At 51.1% G+C, this 26,590-nt stretch overlaps 1 protein-coding gene across 4 annotated transcripts in view; it reads left to right on the top strand.

The window, feature by feature from the left end:
- The window catches only part of LOC116948498 (homeobox protein Meis1-like), a 251,078-nt gene that overhangs the window by 47,176 nt on the left and 177,312 nt on the right, over positions 1 to 26,590 (top strand). For 2 of the 4 annotated variants that reach the window (XM_032965226.2, XM_076071560.1), the window contains exons 4-7: positions 7,846 to 7,896; positions 9,247 to 9,297; positions 12,710 to 12,811; positions 17,693 to 17,848. In XM_032965226.2, coding sequence (XP_032821117.1) covers positions 7,846 to 7,896; positions 9,247 to 9,297; positions 12,710 to 12,811; positions 17,693 to 17,848 — 360 coding nt within the window. Of the gene's footprint in view, positions 1 to 7,845; positions 7,897 to 9,246; positions 9,298 to 12,709; positions 12,812 to 17,692; positions 17,849 to 17,986; positions 18,137 to 21,149; positions 23,374 to 26,590 lie in introns of those variants that run through there. The other 2 variants (XM_076071561.1, XM_032965227.2) reach the window with 2 other exon arrangements.

Below are 26,590 nucleotides of genomic sequence, written 5' to 3'. Positions count from 1 at the left end.
GTTTTTACACACCGCACCGGGTACACATGTGAGGCTGAGTATACCTAGGGGAGGCCCAGAACCCCTTTAGATTATCGTCACTGGTGTTGGCCGTGAGTGGGACTCGAACTCGGGTCGCCGGGTTTGTATCGCAGCGCGCTAACCGCTGCACTCCCGCTCCCCACACGCACGCACCAGAGCGCCCAACCAGAACACGAAATCGGAGTCCACCGCTAACTTTGATGACCATGATCCGAAACGAAAATCGAAAAACGAATGCAAGTTTTTGCTCTGGGAAAAAAAAATTCTCCATAAAAAAGGATTTGGTTACCGGTTTTAACCGGTTCCAAAACTATTTTTTTTCTTTTACAGCTTTGTAGGTGAGGCGTTATAAGTAAAATTGGCCGAGATCCCTCAGTCAAATCCACGGTCATCACGCGAGAGGGCACATTGTCCGTGGTCGCTAAAGCGACGCAAGACGACGAGGGGAGATGGATGCACTGCCTCACTCAGACACGGACACACGCATCGAGACACAGACAGACAACACAGAGGGACAATTACGGAGCGAGAGATGCCAGGTTTTCCCGATTAGTGAAAGTGTATTTTCTCTCCAGATTTTCGCAGTAAAATTTAATGAGGGATTAACCGCCGCGTTATCTTGAACGCGTTCATTAGAGTGGGAATTAAGGTAAATACGATAAACGGCGCGCGCGGCGTTCACTGCTTCGTTTGATTGCCTGCGATGAATCTCGCGAAACGATGCTCTGTGCAGTTGTGATCACGATGGCGTAGAGCAAGAACACCCCACGATAAAATTATTTAAATAAAAAAATAGCGGCCAATTCTGAAAGAAATCCTTCGCGAGGTGAACCTGGTCGCTCTACGTAGATTTCACAATAGAGGTTTTTTTTTGGGGGGGGGGGTCATTAAACGCACCACCACCCGACGCGTGTTGTAGCAAAGCCACAAAATTGTAAATGTCGTGGCTTGGCTCTCCAACACAGCGGTGTGCTGTACTTGTTAACGATTCGGCATGTTTTGTTTACGTGACAAACATTACTAATTGGCTGTGTGGGGTGCTGGCGGGTTTAACGACACTGGTATATATTTACGCGTTCTAACGCAACAAAACCTGTATTATGGTCGCGAAAGCCTACGCGTTAAACTCGACGTAGATTCCACGCTCAGGAGAAGCCCCCCACCTCTCCCCCCCCCCCCCCCCCGTGGATGGAACGACGGCATTTTGCTGTTGCATCGCATCACTGGCCCGCGCGCGCGTCTTGTCGCTGTGATTGCGAGACTCTCTCGCAGGACCTCTGTGACTGTCCCTTTGGCAATTTGCTCTCAAGAGGACTTTCAGAATGTCTTGAGAGGACTTTCAAGAAAGTCGCGGGCGGAAAGTCCCAGTCCTCTTGAGTTTTCGCCCGTGGATGCTGCGTCGGTACTTGGCCCAAAGTCTGCCACCGATCCTCCTCGTCCCAGCAGCAATTGCGGGCCTCTCCCAGAACACCGATTTATCGTTTGTATTTAAAACCGTAAACAACATTTTTTATTTACTCTACGAGGTAAAAGAAAGCGCTCCGTTAATTGTGCATACTATACTTGTCCTGTAAAGGACACGTTCCTATTTTTTTCCTTTTTATATTTTGTATAATATTTTTTAATACAAACGTATAGCAAGAAACTACTTCTTAAACTAAACTGAAACTGTAAACGAAACAGGGTAAGGCCAATTGAGCTATGTAGCTCTTGTTCAGAAGCGACCTGGCCACAAATGATAGTTCAACGAAGTGGCTTATTGCATGGAAATTTAAAGCGGACAAAATAATCTAAAACGCGTGACGTTGATTCTAAATGTGGAGGGAAAAACCGGAGGACCCGGAGACAATTCCACGTGAACACGGGGAAAGAGATAAAGACACGCAAACTCTAAATATACACCAAGTGTCAGGGTCAGGATCGAACCCATGATCTCCTGTATACAAGGTGAGGAAGCTAACATCTCGACACCGTGGTGAGATGACCCCAGCGACCTGGGTTCAGTTCGCAGCTATGCAGAGTGGAATTTGAACGCTGTTCCAGACATTTTCCCTTAGGTCAGCTCAGCCTTAAACGAGTAGCTTATGCATTTTGCAAGCGTCGGAAGTTTCGGAGATGATTGTATTTATCGCGGTGATGGCCCACGCTTCCCACGTCTTGCGCCATGCTGGCTTTGGCGGCTCCCGCTAACATCGCTCAGCCTGGCCATCTACGAGGCTGAGCGGGGCGCGTTAGCCTACGTGTGTGTGCGTCCGTGTGCGTCCATGTGCGTGCATCCGTGTGCGTGTCCACGTGTGTGCTTTTCGTGTGCCTGGCTGTGTGTGTGTTCATTATGCGTGCGTCCATATGCGTGTGCATGCACCTGTGTGCGTGCATCCGTGCGCGCGTCCACGTGTGTGCGTTCATGTGCCTGTCCGTTTGCGTGTCCATGGACATGTCCATGTGCGTGCGGGCGTGTGCTTGCGTCCGCGTGCGTGCATATGTGTGCGGGTAGCCTGCATCTGCTAAAGTAAGTGCATCAGAAAATGCATCGCGGTGCAAATTGTGGTTCCCCAGTTTTGCGCAGCGATGGGAGGCGGGTGCTGGATGCCCGTTTGTGAAGCCTCCATCAACGCCCTCCCCGCACGCATTCAAAAAAATGTAGGTCAGGCATTGCTGATGTCAGCCGAAATAAATAAATTACCAGGCCAAAAGAATAAAATAAAAATTCGATGAATGTAAAAAAAATAACAATAGTAATTACTCAAATGTATATTGGCAGAAATTGACATTATGGAATAAAAGGCTTGATACAAGATGATAAGAATAATGTTCAGCCCGTAATAACCCTTGGGTATGCTGTGTATTTGTATATTACCGTATCAACATTACACCGAGCTCAACCACACGGCACACATTATCCGAGAATTCCCCAGGCGCTCACACTAATAAAATTATATGGCAAGATGATGATGATAATAATAATACGGCACATGGAGCTACACAGCAGTGTTTTGCTTAAACCGACTTCTGTAGTGCAGAGCCCGACAATTCCTGTGTATCCTGGTAAATTCTCCCATGCTCTCACAATTCAAATAGAGTAGACCTACGACCAAAACTGAGTTTAAAACTAGCAAACTATTTTTTTTCCAGGTAAGACCCACTAAGCTGCATAGCTCTTTTTCAGAAGCGACCTGGCCATCACAAATGATGGCCCAACGAAGCGGCTTATCGCGTGGAAATTTATAGCAGCCGAATACTCTACAAGCACGTTGAATGGACCCTGCCTCTGGGCACTCTCCTGGCTGACGATCGCACCACGTTGTGTGGCGTTGGCCCTTGCGTGGATGTGCGGTGGCCTTTAAAGTACATTACGGGGAGCGGTCGCGCGGTGGTAGCGCGCTGTGCTATGAACCAAACAAAACTTTTTATTTTACTAGCTAAGGCCCAATGACCTATGTAGCTCTTTTTTCAGAAGCGACCTGACCACAAATAATGGCTCAACGAAGGGGCTTATCGTGTGTTAATTTATAGCAGCCAAATACTCTAAATGCGATCCAGATGTCGCCGGTTCGATCTCCCGGCACTGCAGTCGCAACGATGGGACTGGTTTCTTAAATTTCCTTCTGCCTCTGTCCACCCGGCGGTACGGATGGGTTGAACCGCAGTCGATCGGCAGTGGGGTAAAGTGCGAATACTCCCAGTGAGGGTGCTCCCACCTCTTCTAACAAATCTGGCCGGCGTGGAAGAGTAGACCAAACACCCTTTTGAGGTGCATTCTGAAGCTCCCTGGAGTTCTTCCGCCAGCGGTGGCATGATCAGGCATTTGCAGGGCTGCACCTTTCACCTGTTTTACTCTCACGAAAGCAACCAACGACGAGTTCGCCGCCGTGCTGTGGCCGTCCTCTCGTGAAGTGAAACGGACGTCGGTGGAACGTCTCGCCGCGTCCCCAAAGGGGGACGCCACTTCGCGAGGCCTCTTTTTTACGAGAAAAAATCCTCGACAGTGCCTGTTCCATGGTTGTTAAAGAGCAGCCCACTGCCACGTCCTCCGTTGAGTTGCGTTGACGTAAGTTATTCCTCTAATGCAGGGCAACGCGAAATTAAGTGAAAATGCGAAGATTTTAGTCGTTTTTTTTTGGTGAAGCAAACTCGCTACACTTACCTGGATTCAAACCCAGGGTTTTCGTGGCACTGCCTCCGGGTAGCACCACGGGCTATTCGGGGACGATTCCTATTTCCCTCCGGGCCCTGGGAGCTTCTTCACACGAAGCCAAGCGGTAGCCGCATGCATTCGCCAGTTCCTGAGGAAGCTCTCCGCACGTGGTGCGAAACGTCGGACAACCCGGAAACTCACCTGAGAGCTGGTATCACGAGCCACCTGAGGTAGCCGGCAAAACTGCCCAAAGTTTTATTATTTTGCGTCAGTTAATTTTTTTTAGTGATTTTTGTTTACCAAGCGATTTGTTAAAGCGTCATGTGACGTCGTCTTGTTCTGGAGTGGGGCCAGTATTCGAACTGCAGTGATGTCACATTAACGAGGATAACCTGGGTAATTACTCGATATCTTCTAGGCGCAGCTGGGTCGGCCGGTCACGAGCACTGTTGCTGCCAAGACAGTGTGTGTGGAAGTGTAATCACTGGTTCCATTCCAGCTCAGCGTCTCCACATATGAAGTGTCTCCACATCTAAATACAAAAAAAAAACAGTCCGCCCGGGTCCATTGGCCTCTTTCTCCGCTTTCCAGACCCATTTATTTCCCAGTAGCATCCGTTCAAGGGCGCACATTCTCAGAGGCCGACGTTTGACCGTCCGGGTCACATCAGCAGAGTCGGGCACGTGAATCAAGACCGCCGTTGGGTTTGCTGGCCAATCTCCGTGCCTGCTCGCCGCTCTGGAGGGAGGGCCGACTGGACACCAAAAAAAAACACTCCACTCCACAGGGAGGCTTCTCCATAATAGAGAGGGGAGTTATTACTACACGCTTTCTATTAACTCACTCTGTCTGTTGTTGTCGTATCCTCAAATCTTGTAACTCGATTTTAACCCACTTCACAATGTGGTATCGACTGCAAACGTGGTATACTTATGTCATACTGATGACAATACTATATTCTATCATAAAACAAATAAAAAAAGTATTTTCAACATTATTTTGTATATGTTATGTTTCGGCTTGGGTCTAATTGTCCACGCTCAACTGACGTTGGCTGTAAATCACCACGGTCCCTTACGTTGTGTCGGGGACACTTACTGGAGTCGTGGAGTTCTTCCATTACGAGTACGGTACATTTCATTAAAGCGTGTTTTTAAAAAAAAGTATTTTTTAAATATTACTTATTGTGTAACTCTGAACACACGAGGCATGGCTCTGGGAGCTGAGTCTGGTGAGTAATAGATTTCGACATTTTGCAGGCAAGCGCGCAAGCGAGGACGCTTTTTTAGAAGAAAAAAATAACGAGAGCGCTCTCTCATAATTGTCATGAACCTCATGACGGTACCCCGGGGTACCATAGTTCCCCGGGGTACCATAGTTCCCCGGGGTACCATAGTTCCCCGGGGTACCATAGTTCCCCGGGGTACCATAGTTCCCCGGGGTACCATAGTTCCCCGGGGTACCATAGTCGCCCGGCTCTCGCATAGTGTCCGTGATGCAGTCACTGTTAGTCTGTTGATGGTCGGCGATGCGGCCATCGACTTATCTTGACGAGCTGTACACGATGCACCACCACTACGGTGTGTGCGAGCGTTCAGGGTTTCGGCGCATCGTCCTCGCCGCGTTTCGACATCGCGGAGTGTGGCACTCATTTCGGATTGATTGGTTACCCCAGTCGTGGAGTTAAGTAACACCCCTGGGAAAAAATAGTGTCCCAGAAATTTAATATTGAATTGTCTCGGCCAATTTTATATTATTGGGTACCCCGGGGTACCGCCATCAGGAAGCGCCCGGCACGCGGAGCGAAACGTCGGACACCGTGCCGAACAACTCAACCCGAGGGGATCCTTTTGATGACCCCTGAACGCGAGATTCAAATCGCGGCACAGAGACTCCGCGACTTACGAACAGACACAAGGGCCCTCCCTCGTTCGTAAGTAGGGGAGTCGCTGTATAAACATGGCTTTGGGGTGCCCCGAGGCTGGCGGGATGGTTTAGTTTGTAGGTGTTTGGGTGATTCGTTTACCTTCCTTGTACTTTGCACTTCTATTATATTTCTGTTTTGTTTGCTGTTGCAACGTTGTCCTGTTGGACATCTGTGATAAAGAGCTTCATGGCTCCATCGGAATCTTTGAGTTTAAATATAAATAAGCATTCTGATTCTGCTCGATGGATTACCTTGCCCACCGTCACACTGCCTGCAAGGCGGTCCTGTAACTTGTGAAAGTGCTCGCTGACCTCACGCGCCATGCACACTGCTGGACATCTGGGAACTGACTCGGACGTCTGTGAAAAAGAGCTGTAAAGCTCATCGGATTCCTCAAGTATAAATGTATATTCTGATCCTGACATTACAGGTTGGGTCTCGTGTACCGTGCACACTGTAGAGATGCACACACACACGCACTGTGATGGGCATGACCCAGCGTTTTGATTTCATCCAGGAACGTAGTCGGGAACGGTGTTTCGGGAATATTTTTTGGCCAAGCCAAATCCATCCCGTCTCGTGTTGTCCTCGTTGTTAGACACTGCGGTGGTACGTGTGCAGTAGCGGTGGTACGTGTGCAGTAGTGGTGTGGGGTACGTGTGTAGTAGTGGTGTGAGGTACGTGTGCAGTAGCGGTGGTACGTGTGTAGTAGTGGTGTGGGGTACGTGTGCAGTAGTGGTGGTACGTGTGCAGTAGTGGTGTGGGGTACGTGTGCAGTAGTGGTGTGGGGTACGTGTGCAGTAGTGGTGTGGGGTACGTGTGTAGTAGTGGTGGTACGTGTGCAGTAGTGGTGTGGGGTACGTGTGCAGTAGTGGTGTGGGGTACGTGTGCAGTAGTGGTGGTACGTGTGCAGTAGTGGTGTGGGGTACGTGTGCAGTAGTGGTGGTACGTGTGCAGTAGTGGTGTGGGGTACGTGTGCAGTAGTGGTGTGGGGTACGTGTGCAGTAGTGGTGGTACGTGTGCAGTAGTGGTGTGGGGTACGTGTGCAGTAGTGGTGGTACGTGTGCAGTAGTAGTGTGGGGTACGGGTGCAGTATTGGTGTGGGGTACGTGTGCAGTAGTAGTGTGGGGTACGGGTGCAGTATTGGTGTGGGGTACGTGTGCAGTAGTGGTGGTACGTGTGCAGTAGTAGTGTGGGGTACGTGTGCAGTAGTGGTGGTACGTGTGCAGTAGTGGTGTGGGGTACGTGTGTAGTAGTGGTGTGGGGTACGGGTGCAGTATTGGTGTGGGGTACGTGTGCAGTAGTGGTGTGGGGTACGGGTGCAGTAGTGGTGTGGGGTACGGGTGCAGTAGTGGGGTGGGGTACGGGTGCAGTAGTGGGGTGGGGTACGGGTGCAGTAGTGGTGTGGGGTACGTGTGCAGTAGTAGTGGTGGTACGTGTGTAGTAGTGGTGGTACGGGTGCAGCAGTGGTGTGGGGAGCGGTGTCGCAGCGGATTAACGCGCCGCCACTTGTGAACCTGGCGAGTCGTGCTTGATTCCCGCTCACGGCCAACACCAATGGCGGTTTTCTAAACCAATCGCTGGGCCTCCCCTAGGTAGACTCAGCCTCAAACGGTGTGTAAACATCGCCACTGTGGCGAAAAAGGCAGCCGGGCATAGCGCTGGCCACCCACCTCCTCAGGTGCTTCTCGCTCACAGCCCCAATGGTCTGTGGAGGCTAAATGGGGGATCTTTGTCTTTGTCTCTGTGCTTGCCTGTACAGATACGTACGGAGAAGCCGCTCTTCTCATCCAACCCTGAGCTGGACAATCTGGTGAGTGGCTGAGGCTGTCACGTGCACATGGGGGCGGCCTGGCAGTAGCATGCAGAGGTGCGCACGCACAAGGGCACATCGTGGCACTGCTCAGGAACTGACCAATGGCTGTGAGTTGAAAAGAAAAAAAACTGATTAACAGATCTCAGTAGCCATAATCGAATTTCAACAGCTTGAGTGTATATTAAAATGTGTTTTATCCCTAACCGTTGACTCGACTCACAAATACGCCACGGTCATGCGACTGACCGGTCGCGTAAACCACGCTGTCGGATGTCTGCATCAAACCCTCGCCGTTAACCTCGCTCAATCCCGTCGAGGCTGCCTCCACCCCCTCCGCGTCTCAGATGTAGGGGGCACGCTGAGCCAGATCCTGCCCGAGGTCGCGAAAGTTGCTCGAGACCATCAGGAGCCCGCAGACTGAGTGGCATTCGCGTCGCAACGTCTGAGCGGCCCGTAGGCCCATAGCCATACTCGGTGCGATAAGCCACTTCGTTGCGCTGTCATTATCAGCAGCGATTCATGATCGTGGGCCACTTTCATGGACGTGGAATCGTGGCCACTCGAGTTTGGGATGCGTGCCACTGGTCAAATGCTACGGTGGCGAGATGTTAACTACCTCGCCTGGTATGCAGGAGGTCGTGGGTTCAATCCTGACCCTGACGCCTGCTGTATATTTGGAGTTTGCATGACGCTCTCCCCTCCACATTTAGAAGTGTGTGTTTTAGAGTATTTGGCTGCTGTACATTTCCACATGATAAGCCACTTCGTTGAGCTATAATTTCTGGCCAGGTCGCTTGAACTTCTAATTAAGCATGAATGACAATCCTTTACTTTCACATAATTCCTCACCGCTGGATCTCACACAAATTCGGTTTTGCGAGCATTTGTGGCCCGGCGGTAGTGCAGTACACCGCTCGTTCCAGAAGTTCACGGTTCTAATATGACAGGCCGCCCTGGTCATTACTGCTGTGCGTACCAACCACGCAGATACGCGCCTTCCACTTCACAAAGGGGCGTTAACGATCCCCTGACGTAAATTCGAAACGAGTAGGCTGTTGTCTGCCGGCGGTATGGTCACATTTACAGAATTTGAACTATGACCCCAAATTACTCAATTGGGGTCACGCAGAGCGACATCATCGCTCTGTCCTGGCTGACTGCGCCCGTCTGTGAAGCACAGTCCTTTCCTTCGTGATAGCCCTGCGCTGTAATAATGGCGCGAATATCAAATATACATCCTTATCATTGCTATTCATGCAACCTCTTTGTGGTCGTTTGAGATGTGCCGGACTAGTGTGGTGGTGGTGGTGGGAGATGCTAACCCTCGTGTCTCTATTCTCCGTGCAGATGATTCAGGCCATCCAGGTGCTGAGGTTTCACCTGCTGGAGTTAGAGAAGGTATTTTGTGTGAGTGATTGTGTGAGGGAGTGAGTGAGTGATTTGGTGTGTGAGCGTGGGGAACTCTGGCTCAGTGGTGAGCATGTTGCGCTTAGAACCCAGTGACGAATATCTGAACTAGTCCTGGGCCTTCCCCTAGGTTGACTCAACCGCAAATGAGTACCTGGTGCAGTGTGTAAACGTGAGTACATGGGAGACAAAGTCGGCCTGGTGTGGTGCTGGCCATCCACCCCCCTCGTGTGCCATGTTGGCCTTTATAGGCGATCGCTAGCAGCACTTGCCCAACCCGTCTGTTAAAAGGCTATACGGGGTATCTTTGACTTTGTGACAATACTTCAACCCTGCTCGTCAGTGCGAGTTGGTGACCAACTCACCGCCGCTGATCTTTGCCTTCGAGTGGGTGATCATGGGAGTTAACGTTCGTGAGCGAGTGAGCGGCGACTGCGTGAATGAGCGTGTAAGCAAACGAGTGTCGTGTGGAATTAAAACAAATGACACGCGGCAGTTGGAAAACTACAATTTGACAAAACCATTGTGCACGATCTGAATATTCCTTGGACCTTCTCTAGGTTGACTCAGCCTTAAATAGGCACAAGGTATCATGTGTGAACATCAGCACTCGAGAGATAAAGGTGCTGGGCATGCATTTAATAGGTGCTGACAAACAGCGGTTGGCTGAGCCGAGTGCTGTTTGTGTTCAAGTGGCGATGTCCTCTCTCATTCCATGCTGCTGCCCCTGGGTTCCTCGCCATCACAGACTATTCATAACCGATTTTTGGGATGAGGCCGTCGCGTCGCAATGATCTGGCCAAATGTTTGTGCTCAGGACCTTCCACCACCCGACGCAGCCAAAGAATGACATTGTCACGTGCGGCGCGCGTTTTGCGAGGCGCCAGTTACTCTTGTGTCAGTGCACACCGGTGGGTTTGGAGAGCAGTTCCCTGGGCAAGATTTTGGCAACGCCTTTTTTATCTTCTGCGTACGGGTAATTTGCGCGCCGCGGTGCCCGCGGGTGCGTGCGTGCGTGCGAGGCCACGTGGGCCACTGTTTCCGCGAGGGAGCTCGCCGTTTGTCACAGCGGCATGGAGGCGGACGAGGCTGGAGGAGCAGGTGTTGGGACAGTTGCGGTCCGCGCGGATCCGGTGTCAAAACAATCGTCGCAAGAGCAGCGTAACGTCCCTCGCCACCGCAGCGTCGCGCGTCACCCACGTTGCCCCCCCCCCCCCGCGCCAACTTAAACACAAACCACACACAGGGGGAATGCTGTCACCCCCACTGCACCCCCTCACTTCCGGTAATTCTCCCACGCACCATGGGATGTCCTAAACCCCCCCCCCCCCGCCATTGTGCGCAACGGTCGTATCGCTCGCAACGTTACGGCTACCGCATCGCGCACTTTCAGATGCGCTTCTGCGGCCGTCTGGAACGCTCTTCCGATATTAGGCAGCCGCTATGCACTTTTGAATCTAGATTGAAAACCCATTCATTTAGAACTGATTTTTTTCGCGTTTAAATTCTCGTCCGTCCCCCGCACCTCCGATGAGCACGGATGGCTCCGTACGGTGCGAAAGAAGTTCAACGTACACACGTGCAAGGCATCGGTGGGGGAGGTGCCCGGGTATTCGCATCGGTTTGCTAGTGTAGATCCAGCTGTCAGAACCTTCTGAGGCCCTATCGCAGGACTCGGTCCCTCCTTCGCCGCTCGCCACGGTGGCGCTCGGCGGCGGTGTTTTGCGTGGTGCAAGGCCGTCCTCCTTCCTCGCCTCCGCGTTCCCATTCCTCCGTTTTCGACACGCCGGCTGCGCTCGCAGGAGGGAGGCCTCTTGCCGTCCTCGGTGGGGCTTCCAGACCTGGCTACGAGCTTTGAAGGGGGCCGCCGTCCGATCGACCGGGCCTGCCGGGCGCTCGCGCGCGTGCGGTGTTGTTGGGCGCCAGCCAAGCGCGGCGGCGGGTGCCCTCGGGTTTCCGTCGCCGCTTCCAAGTCTGCGTGAGCGAGGGAAAAATAAAAGAAAAGAAAAAAAAACGAATTTCGCACCGAGCGGCTCCATCGCCAAGCCGCCCGGGACGCGCGGCCCGCATTAACCCCGCTCGCCGCACTGTCAACGTCGATTTTCCAGATGTCTTTATTTTATGCAAGTTTATTCAAAGTTGCGCCCCGTCTGTCTCCCCAGAGGGTAATGCTATGCATGAGCGAGCGGCGCCCATGTCTGCACGCCGGGTTGGCCCGCCCGCGCGTGTACCCGGAGCGCGTGTACCCGCGTGTGCGCGTACCCGCGCGGTGCCCGCGCGCGTGTCATCGCGAGCCTGCCCGTTGGCGGGGGCGTCGCGGCCCCTCCGTCCCGTCGCGCCCGCACTCGTTGGTCCTCCTCGTCTTCCCGCTCTGCACCGATGCCGCTCTAGGCGGGCGCGGAGCCATCGGCGTTGAAATCCCCGCGCTGCTTGAACGACCAGAGGCAGACGTTGTGCTGCAGCCGAGGCGGTTGGAGCCTCAACTTCAGCCGAGGCAGGGAAGGGCGCTCCCCCTGAATTTTACGAATTCCGGTCACTACCTTTCCCTCCCTCCCTCCCTCCCTCCCTCCTTCCCTCCCTCCCCTGCCCCATCCCATAAAATTGGACCAAACCCCCCCCCCACCCCTTTATTTTCATCATACTTTTAAGCACCAACCAATAACTGCATGAACAGAAACAAGACGTAATGTTTAATTGTGAATCAGTGTTGATAGAGAAATTATAGTGAAATCAATCAGGATGTGATTGCATCAGGCGCAGTGGAAACGCTTCGTCGCGGCAACGGCTCCACCAGCAACGGTGACCGCGCATGTAAACACACTCCGTGTGTCCGTAACCAGTTGGAAACCCATTGAGATGGGCGATCTCATTCGTAAGTATGACCAAAGTTACCGGGAGTCTCTTACCATTACGTGTTTACTTTTGTAAGGCTTTGTGGGGACGCGTGTTTGGCTTTGGGATTTTGGCTGACATTTGCATGAAAGAGCTTGAATTTCTTAAGAGTAGAGCGAAACAGTTCGGCGGGTGCCAAACATGCGGCAGACAGCAGGCGTGGATTTATATATTTTTTAACAAAAATAGAACAGTTAAACGGAGATTTAAGTTTTCCGTAGCCTTGACTAAAAATTAACATTTCAACTTTATTTGTGCGTCGACTTCGTTCGCCCCCTCCCGCTGCCGCTGCTTGTGTCACCCCTCCTCCCCCGCCCGGTCTCCGTAGACCAAAAAGGTCAAACAAGGAGTTGGGAGTGGGAAAGTGGCACGAGGGTAAATGTCACCGGTGAGTTGCAGCTGTAACGCTCGCCGATCGCGGCTGCGCCAACCGCTCGCTGTAGAACACGTGGCTTGTGGAAGCAGCAGCAGCAGCAGCAGCAGAAGTCGCACCCTGGTCTCTTTGTTTCAGAATCCTTGTCCGGCATCAAACTTTAAACGCCGCCATTCTGTGAACGTGGCAGTCGGAACTGTGCTCACCTCCACGTATAGAAGCGACGCTCATCACGTACTGGTACGCGTGTGGCAATTTTCACGATGCCTTGACTTTCGTCCACTTGACTTTCGTCACTTCAAATTTCGTCCACGCGCTTTCCTCTTTCGTCCGATTTCATCCCGAACCTTCCACGACGTTCGCCACACGCGCCCTTTTTTTCGTTCAATCTTTGAATAGAAGTCGTTCGGTGAGCATCTCTTATATTTGTGTTTATTCATATATTATTAATAGTGTACTTGTGTATGTGATTATACTGTGAACAATTCATAGTTATTTTTTTGTGATAACGGTATAATACTATAGTGTTTATCGTTGTTTTGTGATTATAAAACACGTGTGCAGTATTCATACTGTGCTTATTTTTGTGATTACTGTAAAATGCTTATTTTTGTGCTTTAATATAGTCATAATGGGTCCTAAGTGTGGTGATAGTAAAGCTAAAAGAACCCATAAGGTTCTCAATTTGCAAGATAAGCTTAGCATAATCAAACTTAACGAGCAAGGCTAAATGAAGGCCCTGCTTTGACATTCGTCCATATTTGACATTCGTCCATGCTCTGGTCCCTAACCAGACGAAAGTGCAAAGTATTCCTGTTTAGCTCTTTTTCAGAAGTGACCTCGCCACAAATGGTAGCTCAACGAAGGGGCCGATTGTGTGGAAACATCCACACGATCACAAGGAGAGAGACACGCAAACTCCAAATATACAGGCGTCAGGGTCAGGATCGAACCCGCGACCTCATTCGTAGCAGGCGAGAGATTATTTGCCAATCGCCCGGCGTGGTGTCCTCACGCGCTCACTGTTATTCACACCCAGGACAAGTGAGTGCCCTAAACTTATAGGAAGTATCGATACGTACAATACATTCTACTCGCGAACAGGGTTAAAAATGTAGACGCCCTGTACATTTTAGTCCATTCCTGTTCATATAATCTCCATGAGAGAGATTCCATCCGATTTAGAGATGGCTAGAGCCAGAGCCCCAGGACCTTACAGACAATGTAAGTCACAGCACATGCTGTTAAAGAGAAACGATACCCTCCTGGAAACTGGTCATTGACCCAACTAGCACTTGAACAATGGCAGGTCAATTGTTTTTTACCAATTGACTTTTCTGTCTCTTGTTTCTTAATGGAAGCCCAGTGATAATGACGAGGCTTGACTTGTGCAATCGGCCAATCGGCAGCGAGTGTTTCCGCTCACGGCCGCGTGCTCAGCGCCCATCTCCGGCGGCCACGCAGGGACCCACGACGAACGTGACTCTCTTGTTGCCTGGCTCCTCTTCAGGCTCACATAGGTGCTTCATACAGGGCCACCACCTGTCCGGGTTTGACCCAGGCGGTCTGCGATTCGGCATCTGTATTCGGGTGGCAGCAGGAATTGATTTGCACCGAGATCTGGTGCCGCTGAGTTGAACGTTATCACAGGATTACTGCACGGTGTTGATAGGCCTAGGCGAGGGGTTGGCAACCAAAATAACAAGAAGAGCGTTTTGTTATTCGGTTCAAAACCTAATAATTTCAAGAGCCGCAATGCATACGAGACGGTGGTCCGTAAAAAGTAACGTCACTCAGCCGTCCTTAAGGAGCTCCAGAGCCGCAGGTTGCCGGCCCCTGGCCTAGGCTGACTGAGCCACGTGCCCAGGTTTGGTCAGAGGTGGTCAAGGTGGCAGCCCTAGTAGAATCCCTCTATTCCGCTGTACAAAGACATCTTTAACCAAAGGGAATCAGTGCCAGACAAGAACACATCTGTGTAAAGCAAAACCGAAATGAATACAAACCATTTAAATTGTACCCATTTGTACTCGCACATAAAAAATGGTTACATATAAAAAAAAGTTTATATATTAAATGAGAACTGCGGTAATTCGAGTCAAATGAAAAGGATTTCATATAAATAATGTAATTTCCTGCATTATCAGCTTCTGCAGCACTTACATTTGTGATTTCAAATGAGTGTCAATATTTGAAGTTCAATTAAATTCAACTGATAGGGATTGAATGTGACAGACACGCGCAGTGTAACGCTCACAGCTGTGACTTCATACTGATTTTAGTTTTATTATTATTATAAATTTCACGTGCGATGCGAAATTCGGAGGAGAAAGTGCGGTCCCTATCCTGGTGTTTGAGGAGTGTGCCAGACTGAGCAACCATTAAAAGCATTCATCATCGTCTCAGTTTTTTTTACCTTTTACAAATAATGGTTTTGGAACGTTCAAAATCAGCGCGTGGATTCTTTGGGCCTTCTACAGTATTCCCTTGTTATTCGTGAGGGATACGTTCCGGAGATGCTCGTGAGTGAGCGAATTTCGGGGATAATGATGTTTGCCTACGAAAACCTACCTTTTAAATGAATTATAAATAACCTTTTAAATACATGAAAACTATCCCGTCGCTTTATCTCATCATCACTTTCTCGCATCACATTCTCTCTCATCACTTTATCTCGTCACATTCTCGCTCTCTCTCGATGCAGTCGTATAGAGTTCCAAGATGCCACTTGCGGATAGCCAAAATCGTGAATAACGAGGGAATGGATGTATTTTGTCAAAACATTTAATGACCGTGGATTAACTTCACTTTGTAGACACCGCATTCATCGAGCGATCATTGCATTGGCTCGACTTTGCGTGAACGGAGCAGACATCTGGGGTCATTGGCATCACAGCCGTCGCTGGTGCAACTGACGAACCGCACCGCTTGCTCATGCGGCGATCCGACCGCAAAGAAGTCGATTTTGAATGAAAATATTGGGGCACAGGTGCGTGTGTTGAACTTCTTTTGCACCGTACGTAGACAACCCTGCTAATCAGAGGAGCGGGGGAAGGACGACAAACTAAACACACACCAAGCGGTTCTAAAGAGATGAGTTTTCAATTTAATATAGTGGTGTAGTGTACAGGTATAGTAGTGTAGTGTATGATGTAGTGTATAGCGTAGTGTGTGCAGTGTATAGTAGAGTGTATATCAATGTGTATGTATGTTGAACTTCTTTCGCACCGTACGTAGCCAACCGTGCTAATCGGAGGTGTGTGCCAAGCCCGCCGCATGCGATTGAAGGAATCATCACGATTCGGTGTCACCATGGTCTCGGGATGTCCCCTGAATAGCGCTTGGGAACCCTGGTGACCGCGTTGTCTGTAAAACATGCGGCCTGTTGCGTTGAGACGAGGACAATTGAATGAATGAAAGAAAGAACGACTCACTGCATGGCGGTACATGGGGAGGAGATGTTATGATAAAAGCGGTTTTGTAAAGGATTACAAAATGATGATTGCGTACTCTTTGGTTCTTTCGGTAAAGTCACGTAGGTATAAAATAAAATAAATCACTGATTATTTTTTTTATTGATTTTATTTGTCACTGCACCTCTGACAAACACCACCTGGCCAGTGAATTGGAACATGTACGCCTGGCCCTGAAGATGAATGGATACTCTGACCATACTATCCGCAAAGCTGTTTATCCCACCATACAGAAACAACCACCTGATACTCCGATCAAAACCATCACGTTTCCATACATAGCAGGTGTTACCAAAAAGATTTCCAAAATTCTAAACAAACACAAGATCCAGGCCCGATTCAGTACAGTACACAAAATCCGTGATCTGATCCCATCCGTAAAGGATGTCATCCCTGACTTACAATACCCTGGTGTCAAGAAACTGAGTTGCATTTGTAGTGATTGTTACATTGGAGAAACGAAACGACAAGTATCTGAACGCATTTGCGTCACAAGTCAGATTTGAAACAGGGTAGGACGAATGATTCTGCCGTGGCTGATCATTGCTACAACGCCGTGGGTTCTCATGATATTGTTTTCTCCGATACCAAAGTGCTCTGCAAGCCGTCTGGATACCACCAAAGATTTGTCCATGAAGCCATACAGATATACAAACGTAGACATAACTTCAACCGAGAGGCTGGATTCAAATTGAGCAATCATTGTAAGGATGTTATAAACCAAGTTAAACTTTAGCTGCCTGAAAGTTTATATTCATATCCATATCTCCGGTCTTTTACTCCCAGCCTTACACACTACCATCACTAGGAAATTTGACTTGCAATGTTTCAATCGTGTAAAGTTGTCTTCCATCCCACTCTCCCCCGCCCGCGCCACCCCCTCCCCCATCCGTGGTGCATGAGCAGGAGCTTCACCATCCCCGTCTCCCAACACTCCCCCCCCCACCCTGCATCCGTCCTCCCTGGCTCCTCCCCCCTCCTCTTACCCTATATGATAATAATCCCTTATCACAAATAGCTCTCTGCAGTAATTTTTCTGTGCCAGTTACACCTGATGACGGAAGCTTTTGTTGCCTCCGAAACGTCGTGATTTGATTTAGTTGTTTTCAATTGTTGTTTTCTCTTAACTTTATTTTATTTTTACCTACGTGACTTTACCAAAATAACTTATCTTCTGTTATCATTGCAGTGTGATACGAGCTTTTCGGGGGATCATCATGTACCATAAAATAACTTCCCTTTGCGTGTGTCATTTGTATGGGCTCCACGGTGGTGAGATGTTAACTACCTCGTCTGGTATGCAAGAGGTCGTGGGTTCAATCCCGACCCCGACGCCTGCTGCTGTATATTTGAAGTTTGCAGGTTCTCCCCGTGCTCGCGTTGATTTTCCTCCGGGTCCTCCACTTTTTCCCCTCCACATTTAGAATGAACATCACGCGTTTAGACTCTGTGAATGCTATAAATGTTCACGTGATGAGTCACTTCGTGGAGCTCTCATTTGTGATAGCCACGTCGCTTCTGAAAAAGGGCTACGCAGCTCAGTGGGCCTGGTAAAATAAAACAATGTAATAGTTAAAGACCTCGATTTGTCTCCACTGCTGCTGGTAGGCGAAGCCTCTTTTGAGCCTTCCCCTCGCGATGCCGTCCGCAGGTCCACGAGCTGTGCGACAACTTCTGCCACCGCTACATCAGCTGCCTCAAGGGCAAAATGCCCATCGACCTCGTGATCGAGGAGCGCGAGGGCGAGGGTGGCGGGAGGGGCGACATGGACGACCTGCCCGCCCCGAGCAGCCATGCGGGAGACCAGGTGAAGCGTCGCCCGCTCTCGCCCACTCGCGCGTGAACACGCTCTCTCTCTCTCTCTTGCGCTCACACGCGCGCACCACACGCAAATTCAAAGGATCCCCCGCATCGCCTGAACCGACTGTTGGGGGTGGGTGGCCAGCACCGCGCCCGGCCGGCACCATGCCCGGCCGCCTTTGTCTCCCCCGGTGGTGAGGATTACAGATCGCATCAGGCCCTCAACCTAAGAGAGGCCCAGGACCGGTTCAGAGAATTGTCACCGGCGGTGGCCGTGAGCGGGAATGGAACTCGGGTTCGTAACGCGGTGCGCTAACTTTGCCGCTCGCCACACTCCGTCATTCACACAGTCTCGTATACACTCACTTTCAGCAGCACTGGTTCAATACAAGCAGAATGAGACGTAGCAAAGAGTTCACTCTGACAATTGACAAAAATTGCCCTGCGTGAATGACTAAAATGGCCGAATGGGGCATTTTTTTCTCCTCGATAAAGTCCACAGCAGGGTGCAATGATAGTCAACAATGCTTCACGAATTGGGCCCTCGGGTCTGCCCTCTCAAAGCATTCACACAGCACAGAGCTCTTTATTGTCACTCGACCATCGCTTCGCCTGCAAAGTGATCGTTTGATTGAACACCTGTAAGTCATTGGGAGCCAGGCCTCGTGAGTGTGGATTTCTCCACATTTCTTGTCTTTCCGATACCTTCACTCCACTCCTCCTCCACCACCGCCCCCACCCCTCACCAGCCCCAATATTTTTCCTGGGCGTTTCTGATATTTTCACGTTTCGCTTGACGCACGCACGCACGCATGCACGCAAACACCCCCCTTGACAGCCTGTTGGGGTGGCACTGTCAGCGAGCGCCTGTTAAGGCAGGCGCCGCAACACTGCGTGGCGATGCCGACCTCGGCGCCTCTCCTGCCCAGAGGCGCACCTAGAAACCTCTCCCATGCAGGGAGAGGGGCGGGCGGGTGAAATGTTAAGCCTTTTGAATCGGGCCCTACATTAATAATAATAGAACATTAAAGTATTTTCTCCGGTAATTATCAATATAATACCAATTTTTGGGGTCTCAATGTGGAGGGGTGGGCTGCTTAGACCCCCCCCCCACCCCCAGATCTGCTACTGCTCCTAACCACCTTTGTATCCCCAATGATTATGTTTGTGTTTATATAAAAACCATAGCACGGCCACACGCAGCGGCCGTATGGCACATCTCACTGTGTCTCCCTTGCCCTATCCTACTCACCCCTCTCGCTCACCCCGCTCGCTCACCCCTCTCACCCACCCTGCTCACCCATCCCGCTCCCTCCCCCCCTCCCTACCCCCTCTCCCTCCCCCTCTCCCTCCCCCCTCTCGCTCAACCCTCTCGCTCACCCCTCTCGCTCACCCCTCTCGCTCACCCCGCTCGCTCACCCCGCTCACCCACCCCGCTCAACCACCCCGCTCACCCACACATCCTCTGGTGTACTCCTCGCCATTGTCCCGCATGCCATCTCTCTGTCTGTGAACGTTTTTTTTCTTCTTCTGTTCCCAGCCCTCTTTCTCACAAACATACCGTTACAAAAGCTGAAGATGCCACATTTAGCGCGAGGAAACTGTTAGAACTGGACGATACAAAAAAGATCACACCGCAAAGGGCACACCAGGGCCCTGTGTGTCACGTCGACCTTAATAGGTACTCGCAAACAACTGCTTGCTCTGGCCAGTTTATAACCCTGCATGGAGGACATTTGTCTTTGTGGACACAAGTTCCCAGCGCTCACCTTGGAATGTGAAATTTGGAACGCTGATCGGGTTCATGTCCGATCGGACAATTGCGATATCGAATCAACAACATTGATGGTGTATATCATTTATTTCGTTTCTCGACATCAATGGCATAAAACAAAAGGCCGTGTGTAGATTCACCGCCCTACTAGCCGTCGCGCAAACGACGTGCCGACGGGGGCATTAATGTACGCGCATTTTAAGAGGCGCACACAATCGCGAGACGGTGGAGAGAGAGGGGGAGAAATAAAGAGCGAGGAGAAATTGTATATTCTAATGACGGCCATAATTACCATCGATATTGGGAGGCCTGCTCATTGGGCGGCTGAGTAATGAACCCTGTTTGAAATGAACAGCCACACAGACGGAATTATAGATTCGTTGCGCGGAATACAGCCTTGTAAACCCCCCTCCCCCGCTGCCCCCCCCTTCACCCCGCCCCCCCCCCCCAGTCATATTTAAAAAGACAGAGGCTCACCCGCTGCCTCTTATTTATTCCAACAATGCTCGCCTACCAAAGCTGCGTCGTGCACGAGATGACGGATTAAATGGGTTTAATATTTAATTACGGCAAACTTGATTTGTCATCCCAGCCAGGGTGGGCATTGCGGTGAGCGCCACCGCCTCACAATCAGAGAGGGGTGGCCCCCGAGTTGAAATGCCGGTCAGGGGTCAACCCGGGCGACGCTTGAAAACAAGCGCCGCTTTTGGCGGATGTCAACGGCGACTTTTTTGCACCGTGGGGGCACTCGTCCGCTGCCGTGGGAGCGCGAGTAGTTTCCACCACCAGCTTCGGAGCGAAACGTTGGGGAAAAGACGCCGCTCACCGTCGTTCCCGATGGGCGTTTGGAGCGGGGAGACGCCGGCTCTTGCCTTTGGCGTGGCCAACGCGAGCGAAGCGTGCGCCCGCCGCTCGCTTCCTGTCAATCTGCTCTAACTTGCAAAGTGCCACTCCCCGCAGTTGCCGAGGGTTGTCACCCGTCCACGATTCTCCCGGACTGCCCAGGAATTTGGCGTCTGTGCTGGGCTGCCAGGGGCTGATTCGTCCCGAGATCCGGCAACTTTAACAACGAGAAATTGCGCATGTTTTGATTGGCCCAGGCTGACTGCGAAAATGTGACCGGGTTGGCCGGTGATAAGAGACCACATCGGTCTAGAGGGAAAAGTCAAATCCAGATGTTACGCTGACACGAAAGAGATGACGACAGCCAAGTGAGGGACCATTCGAGTCAAATGGAGCAATGAAATTAGGACAGGTATTGGAGGTATTTACTTTTGATATATCCTCCCGTATTATGCACATTTTTAAACACGTCTTTGTTTAAAGGAGTGCACACGTCTTCAAGTGCATTTTGTAGGCTGTTGACTGAGACCTGCCCTCCGAATTACCCATGGCGCTGGGTGTCCGTTGGTACATTTATTGTCCGTAGTTAAATAATTATAATTGGACATTACATTGAACTTTTAACAGGCGATTCGGCGACAACGTCCTCCCTGCGCGCGCTTAAGTTCGTTTGTGTTTTTTTTTTTTAAAGCGAAATTCTTTTAGCGATCTCCAACGGCTCATGACAGAATCATTTGAAGCGATCTCGCAGCCGAGGAACCCTCTCAAGTCCTGATGCTTCGCGCGTCGCCAACGCCCCGTGGCAGAGGAGGATTGCAGAGGAGGATTGGAGAGAAGAGGCCGGTGTAATAAAATAAACATCTTCACACGACCACGCGTGTGTGTGTGTGTGTGTGAAGTCTTCCTGACCCCGAGCTCAAAGCAATGTCCAGTAACATTGAATTGATAAATGGATGATAAATTAATGGATACGCTGCACAATATATATATTTCAAACGTACCTAGCCCTTTGTCAATCCACTGCCGGATGCAGGCCTACTCCATCCTGTGTCATGCTGGTTAGTGCGGGGGTGTGGCAAGATTGGCTAAGGTGTCACTCATCACCGATGCGAGCCGTAAATAACACCGCACAGGTGTGTCTACCTACGAAAAGGAGTGGGCGCGATGCACCGGTACACGACGGTGCGCCGCACCACCACTGCTCACAACACTCCACGCGAGCACCGCCACTTCACGCGGCGGCTCCTCTTCCTGTACCCGCGATGCTTCCGCGGAGGGGAAGCGGCGGCAGTGAGCTCGGGGCCTCACGGCGGCACTCTCACGCTCGCACGCCCACCGCCGTACACAAGCGACGGCGGCGGTCACGGTGGCGGTGGCGGTCACGGTGGTGGTGGCGGTCACGGTGGTGGTGGCGGTCACGGTGGTGGTGGCGGTCACGGTGGTGGTGGCGGTCACGGTGGTGGTGGCGGTCCAGGGAGATTAGCGGGTGGAGTGGACGCACGGCAGCAGAGATGCCGCCACCACGATGAGAAAGGCTTTAACCCAACAGTAAATTGAGGCAGGTGACGTTGACAGCGTTGATAACGCAGCGAGGCCACCTGTAGAAACGAGGGGGCGCGTTGCCGGCTGTGCCCCCCACACGGCCTCGAGCGGGGGGGGGGTGGCGAGGCAGCCGGGCTAATCGCGATTCCCACGGCGTGAGCGCTGGTTATTACCGAGTCCTATTTGCATGCCATTACGCCTTTGCTCCTCTTGATCCAAATCAAGATTTTAAATAACATTGTATTATGCGTTCATTAAGAGCCACGCCACGGGATCTGATGGAAATTGGTTTGTGGAGTGTTACACGGGAAACTGGGTGGATCTGTTGTTTGTCTCTGTGTGTCTGTGTGTGTCTACGCGAGCGTTCACGTGTACGTTTGGGTCCGTGCACACACACGCAACACACGCAGGTGATGTGTGGAGGGAGCGGTGGTGCAGCGGTTTGTGCGCGGACCCGACAACACCTGAGTTTGATTCTCGGCCACGGCTAACGTCAGTGGCGGAAATCTGCACCGATCCCATGCTTCTCTTAGGACAACTCAGCCTTAAAAATCACCTGGTGTGGTGTGTCAACATCAGCACTGGGGAGACAAAGGATGGCCGGGCGTAATGCTGACCGCATCGATGATGTCGCGTGAATATATATTTTTTTACGGTGAGTGAATATTCCAACTCGCCCTGTGGGATGTTGACTGGCATCACGTGATGACCGGGTCTCACGACCATTAACACGACTTTTGTTGTTGTTGTTAGTGTTTATCCTCCTGCAAGCATTGGATGCAACGGGTTAAACTCGCAAATCTTGCATCCTACAACGGTGGGGATTGCAGTTAAAAAATTGCACTGGACCATAACGGCAATGATCATTTACAGCCCTGTGCTAATCCGCCGCTGCGTGGAAGCCTCCCGCCACGCCGTTGACGGTCACGAGTGCCGTGCGACCGTACTTCACCAATCTGGTCGGTGAGGGTTGTTGGTGAAAAGGTGGCCCCAAGGTACCAGTTCGTGCGCACTTGTGTCGCCGGGTTCCTAGGGCAGTGTGCGCCACTGCTGCCCCGCGTAACACCGCAAGGTCGCAGCGGTCGGCGCGTTAGTCTTGTTGTGGTGGGACGGGGGGCGTCATCTCTTGGAGGTCTTCTCCGCCGGTTTGACGGGAAGCTGCGGCTGTGACGCCACACACAGCCACTCGGGCGACTTGGTGGCTGGGCTGGTGCGCATTTGCCGCACGCTTTGCCCATATCAAGCGGTACAGCAAGCGGGATATGGACTTTTGTGTGGATTTTTGGAGTGTTATTAACCTCGAATGCACGATATATATTTTTTTCTGGCTACTCCGGTGTCTCCTCCCGTGAATAAAGTACATTGCTCAATAAGATTCTTCGTCTCGTGAGATGACACTAATTGCAATTGGAATATAATTAGGAAAACGTAAACAAAAATACTCAATAAGGAATTGATCCAAGATCCCACGCAGGACCTTCGCGAAGAGCGTGCACACTCTCGACTTGTTGAAGGGGGATGCTGCCGCCGTGGTGTGATGGTCGGCACGCTGCTGGAATTGCAATCCAGGGGTCGCCCGTTACGATCTCCCGGCACGGCGGTTGAAACGACGGCGCGAGCTTCGTGACTCCATCCCCCCCGCCTCTTGTCCACCCAGCGGCAATGAACGGGCGCCACCACGGATAGTCGGTGATCGGCAGGTCGCGTGCAAAGCGTGGCCCACTGCCCACCTCTTCCAAGGCGTTCTGGCCAGTGTGGAAGAGAAGGCCAAAGCACCGTCGAGTGTAGAGCTACTTTCCAGAGCGGGAGGGCTTCAGGGCCTCCACCAGAAGGGGCTCTAAGAGCGGCTCGCGAGAGCTCCCTCTAGAGGGAGCTCTCGCGAGCTCTGGCACTCCCTCCAGAGGGGCTGTCTCGAGTCAGCACAAACACAAAATGTTCCGTCCGTTGAATTTATTCGCGAATGAATTCATTGAACGCTCATTCCCACTCTCTCATTGGTTAGCACAGGTAAGCATAAGTCAGAGGCAATACTTACATTAAAAACCAGTGTGAATGATTTCACAATAAGATTGCGCCCACCCAACCCAGTCACGCCAGGCCAGGCCTATTTCTTGCTTATTGTATTATATTTTTTTGCAATTACGTTAATAATGACAACATGAAAGGCAAATGAATTTTATAGCGTCGAACACAGTGAGCCAATACCCATTGGTTAAAAATAAACAGTCCAGTTCTCTGATTAATGATGTAGTATTGTGATTAATGATGTAGTATTATGATTAATGATGTATTGCTAAATAGGTAATTTATAAATGTTGGGGCTCTAAGTACTTTTACTTCCCATCGCAAAACCCTCTTCACCGTCACTCGTATATTCATGTGCCTGCGTGCGTCCCCTGTTTGCACACTTTACATGCTAAGACAAAGACCCTCCCCGTAAAATTTCATAGACCGTTGGGGCACGTGCAATAAGCGAGCGCCTATTAAGGTCGGTGCCACGTGCCAGTGGGTAGCGTGGCCACCTTTGTCTCTCCATTATCCCCTCTTTGCCCCACCCCCCTTTCTGTAAATGTAACAGAGACAAAGATCCACGGTATGCCTTTAACAGACGGTTGGAGCAAGTGCTGTTAGCGAGTAACGCCTATGAAGGCCGGCACTGCAGGCGAGGAGGTGGGTGTCCAAGACCACGCCCGGCCGCCTTTGTCTTTCCGGTGCTGATGTTTACATACTGCACCCATTTAATGCCGAGTCGACCTAGGGGGGGGCCCAGGAACAGTTCACCCATTCGTCTCTGTTGTTGGTTCAGAGCGGGAATCGAACTCAGGTAGCCGGGTTTGGAGTGCAGCGCACTTACCACACCACTACCTCCCCCCACAGGTATACGTAATGCAAAGATCCCCCGTATAGCCTTAACAGACCGTTGGGGCAAGTGCTGTTTTTGCGAGCACCTTGCATGTGTAATGCACACATACACGCGCACACATGCGCGTGTCACTTTGTGTGCGTGCATGACCATGAGCCGATGCAGCCCTCAGTTTCTGCTGCCAGGCAATGTTGGGAATGTCAGTCCCAGTTTGTCCATGTGGCAGCTGTATCTGATAACGTTGACCCACTCCGACAAAGGCAGACTGCAATGTGGCCTGAAAATTAGTTTGCTCTGCAAATAAGACAAGTGGGAGTTGGTCGTTTCGTGTGTTTCATGATGAAAACAGCCACGCAACATTAGGCTCCTGTAAACATGGGCTTTTGATGCATTGCAATACCGAGTTATGTGCCTGGACAAAGAGAACTTCAGAGCAACGCAAGCAGCTGCAGAATGTGCTCGAACGCTGGGTTAAAGTGCGTGTCTGCGAGCGTGCGCGTGTGCGGGTGTGCTCGCTAACAGCACGTGCCCCCAACTCTCTGTTCAGGCTACACGGGGGATCTTTGTCTTTTGCATGCGAGTGTGTGCGCGAGTGTGCTCTCAAAGTGCACTTGGCCTGGCACGGACGCCGAGGTGACGTCACGCATCACTGAGTGGCATTTGGCATTGGTGCGAGTGTGTGGGGAGCATCTGCGCAGTCGCCGGCGGACTGCGTTACCAACTCAGTGACCTGGCCATGGCCGGGATCAGCGGTGATTTCCAACCAGTCCTGAGGCTGCATTGGGTCTACTCAGCCTTACAATGAGTAATATGTTTGAATGTGTGTTGGACTTCTTTCGTACGGCGCCAACCGTGGTAATGGGAGGTGCTGGGGAAGGACAACAAACTAAACACAAAAAGCAGTTCGAAAGAAACGAGTTGTCAATCTCGACTTAAAATAGCTGGTGTGGTGTGTAAACATCTGCTTTGCGGAGACAAAGGTGGCTGGGCGTGGTTCTGGCCCACATGCACCTCACCGTCCTTCATAGGTTCCCGTAACATCACATACCACAACTATGTGTGTGTGTGTGTATTTGTGTGTATGTATATGTGAGGTGAGCGCTAGTGTAGCGGTTAGCGCGCTGCGCTACGAATCCAGCAACCGAAGTTCGATTCCCGCTCACGGCCAACACTAGTGACGATAATCTGAAGGGTTTCTGGGCCTCCCCTATGTAGACTCAGCCTCAAATGGGTGCCTGGTATGTTGTGTAAACATCACCACTAGGGGACAAAGGCGGCCGTGCGTGGTGTTGGTCACCCACCCCCTCATGTGCCGTTCCAGCCTTCATAGGTGCTCGCTAACAACACTTGCCCCAACAGTTTGTTCAGGCTATAGGAGGATCTTTGTCTTTTTGTATATATGTGTGTGTCTTTGTATATGTGTGGGGAGTATTGTTGTAGGTTCTAGCAATCTCAAATATGATTGCAGCAACCGAGTTCAATTCCTGTCCAGGGGCGTTTGAATTTGTCCTGGATTCTCCAATTCCTGATCCAAACGAGTCTAAATGGAGGGGATGGTGCTATTGTCGAGTCAAGGACATTCTGCAGGGCTGGCCGCTGTTGTAGACCAGGGCCATGGACACAACACCGTAGGGCACATTCGGAAAACCCTCGTTTATAAATTGACAGAAAAATTGTACAAAAATAAGCATTGTATTGCACGCTCATTAAAATCGAGCAAGCTTCCT

Source organism: Petromyzon marinus, chromosome 33 (genome assembly GCF_048934315.1).
Source record: "Petromyzon marinus isolate PM22_M1 ecotype Great Lakes invasive population chromosome 33, UKy_Petmar_22M1.pri1.0, whole genome shotgun sequence".
Classification (NCBI taxonomy): Eukaryota; Metazoa; Chordata; class Hyperoartia; order Petromyzontiformes; family Petromyzontidae; genus Petromyzon; species Petromyzon marinus.
Note: the sequence above shows the minus strand (reverse complement) of the source record. Positions and strands in the feature narration are given on the sequence as shown.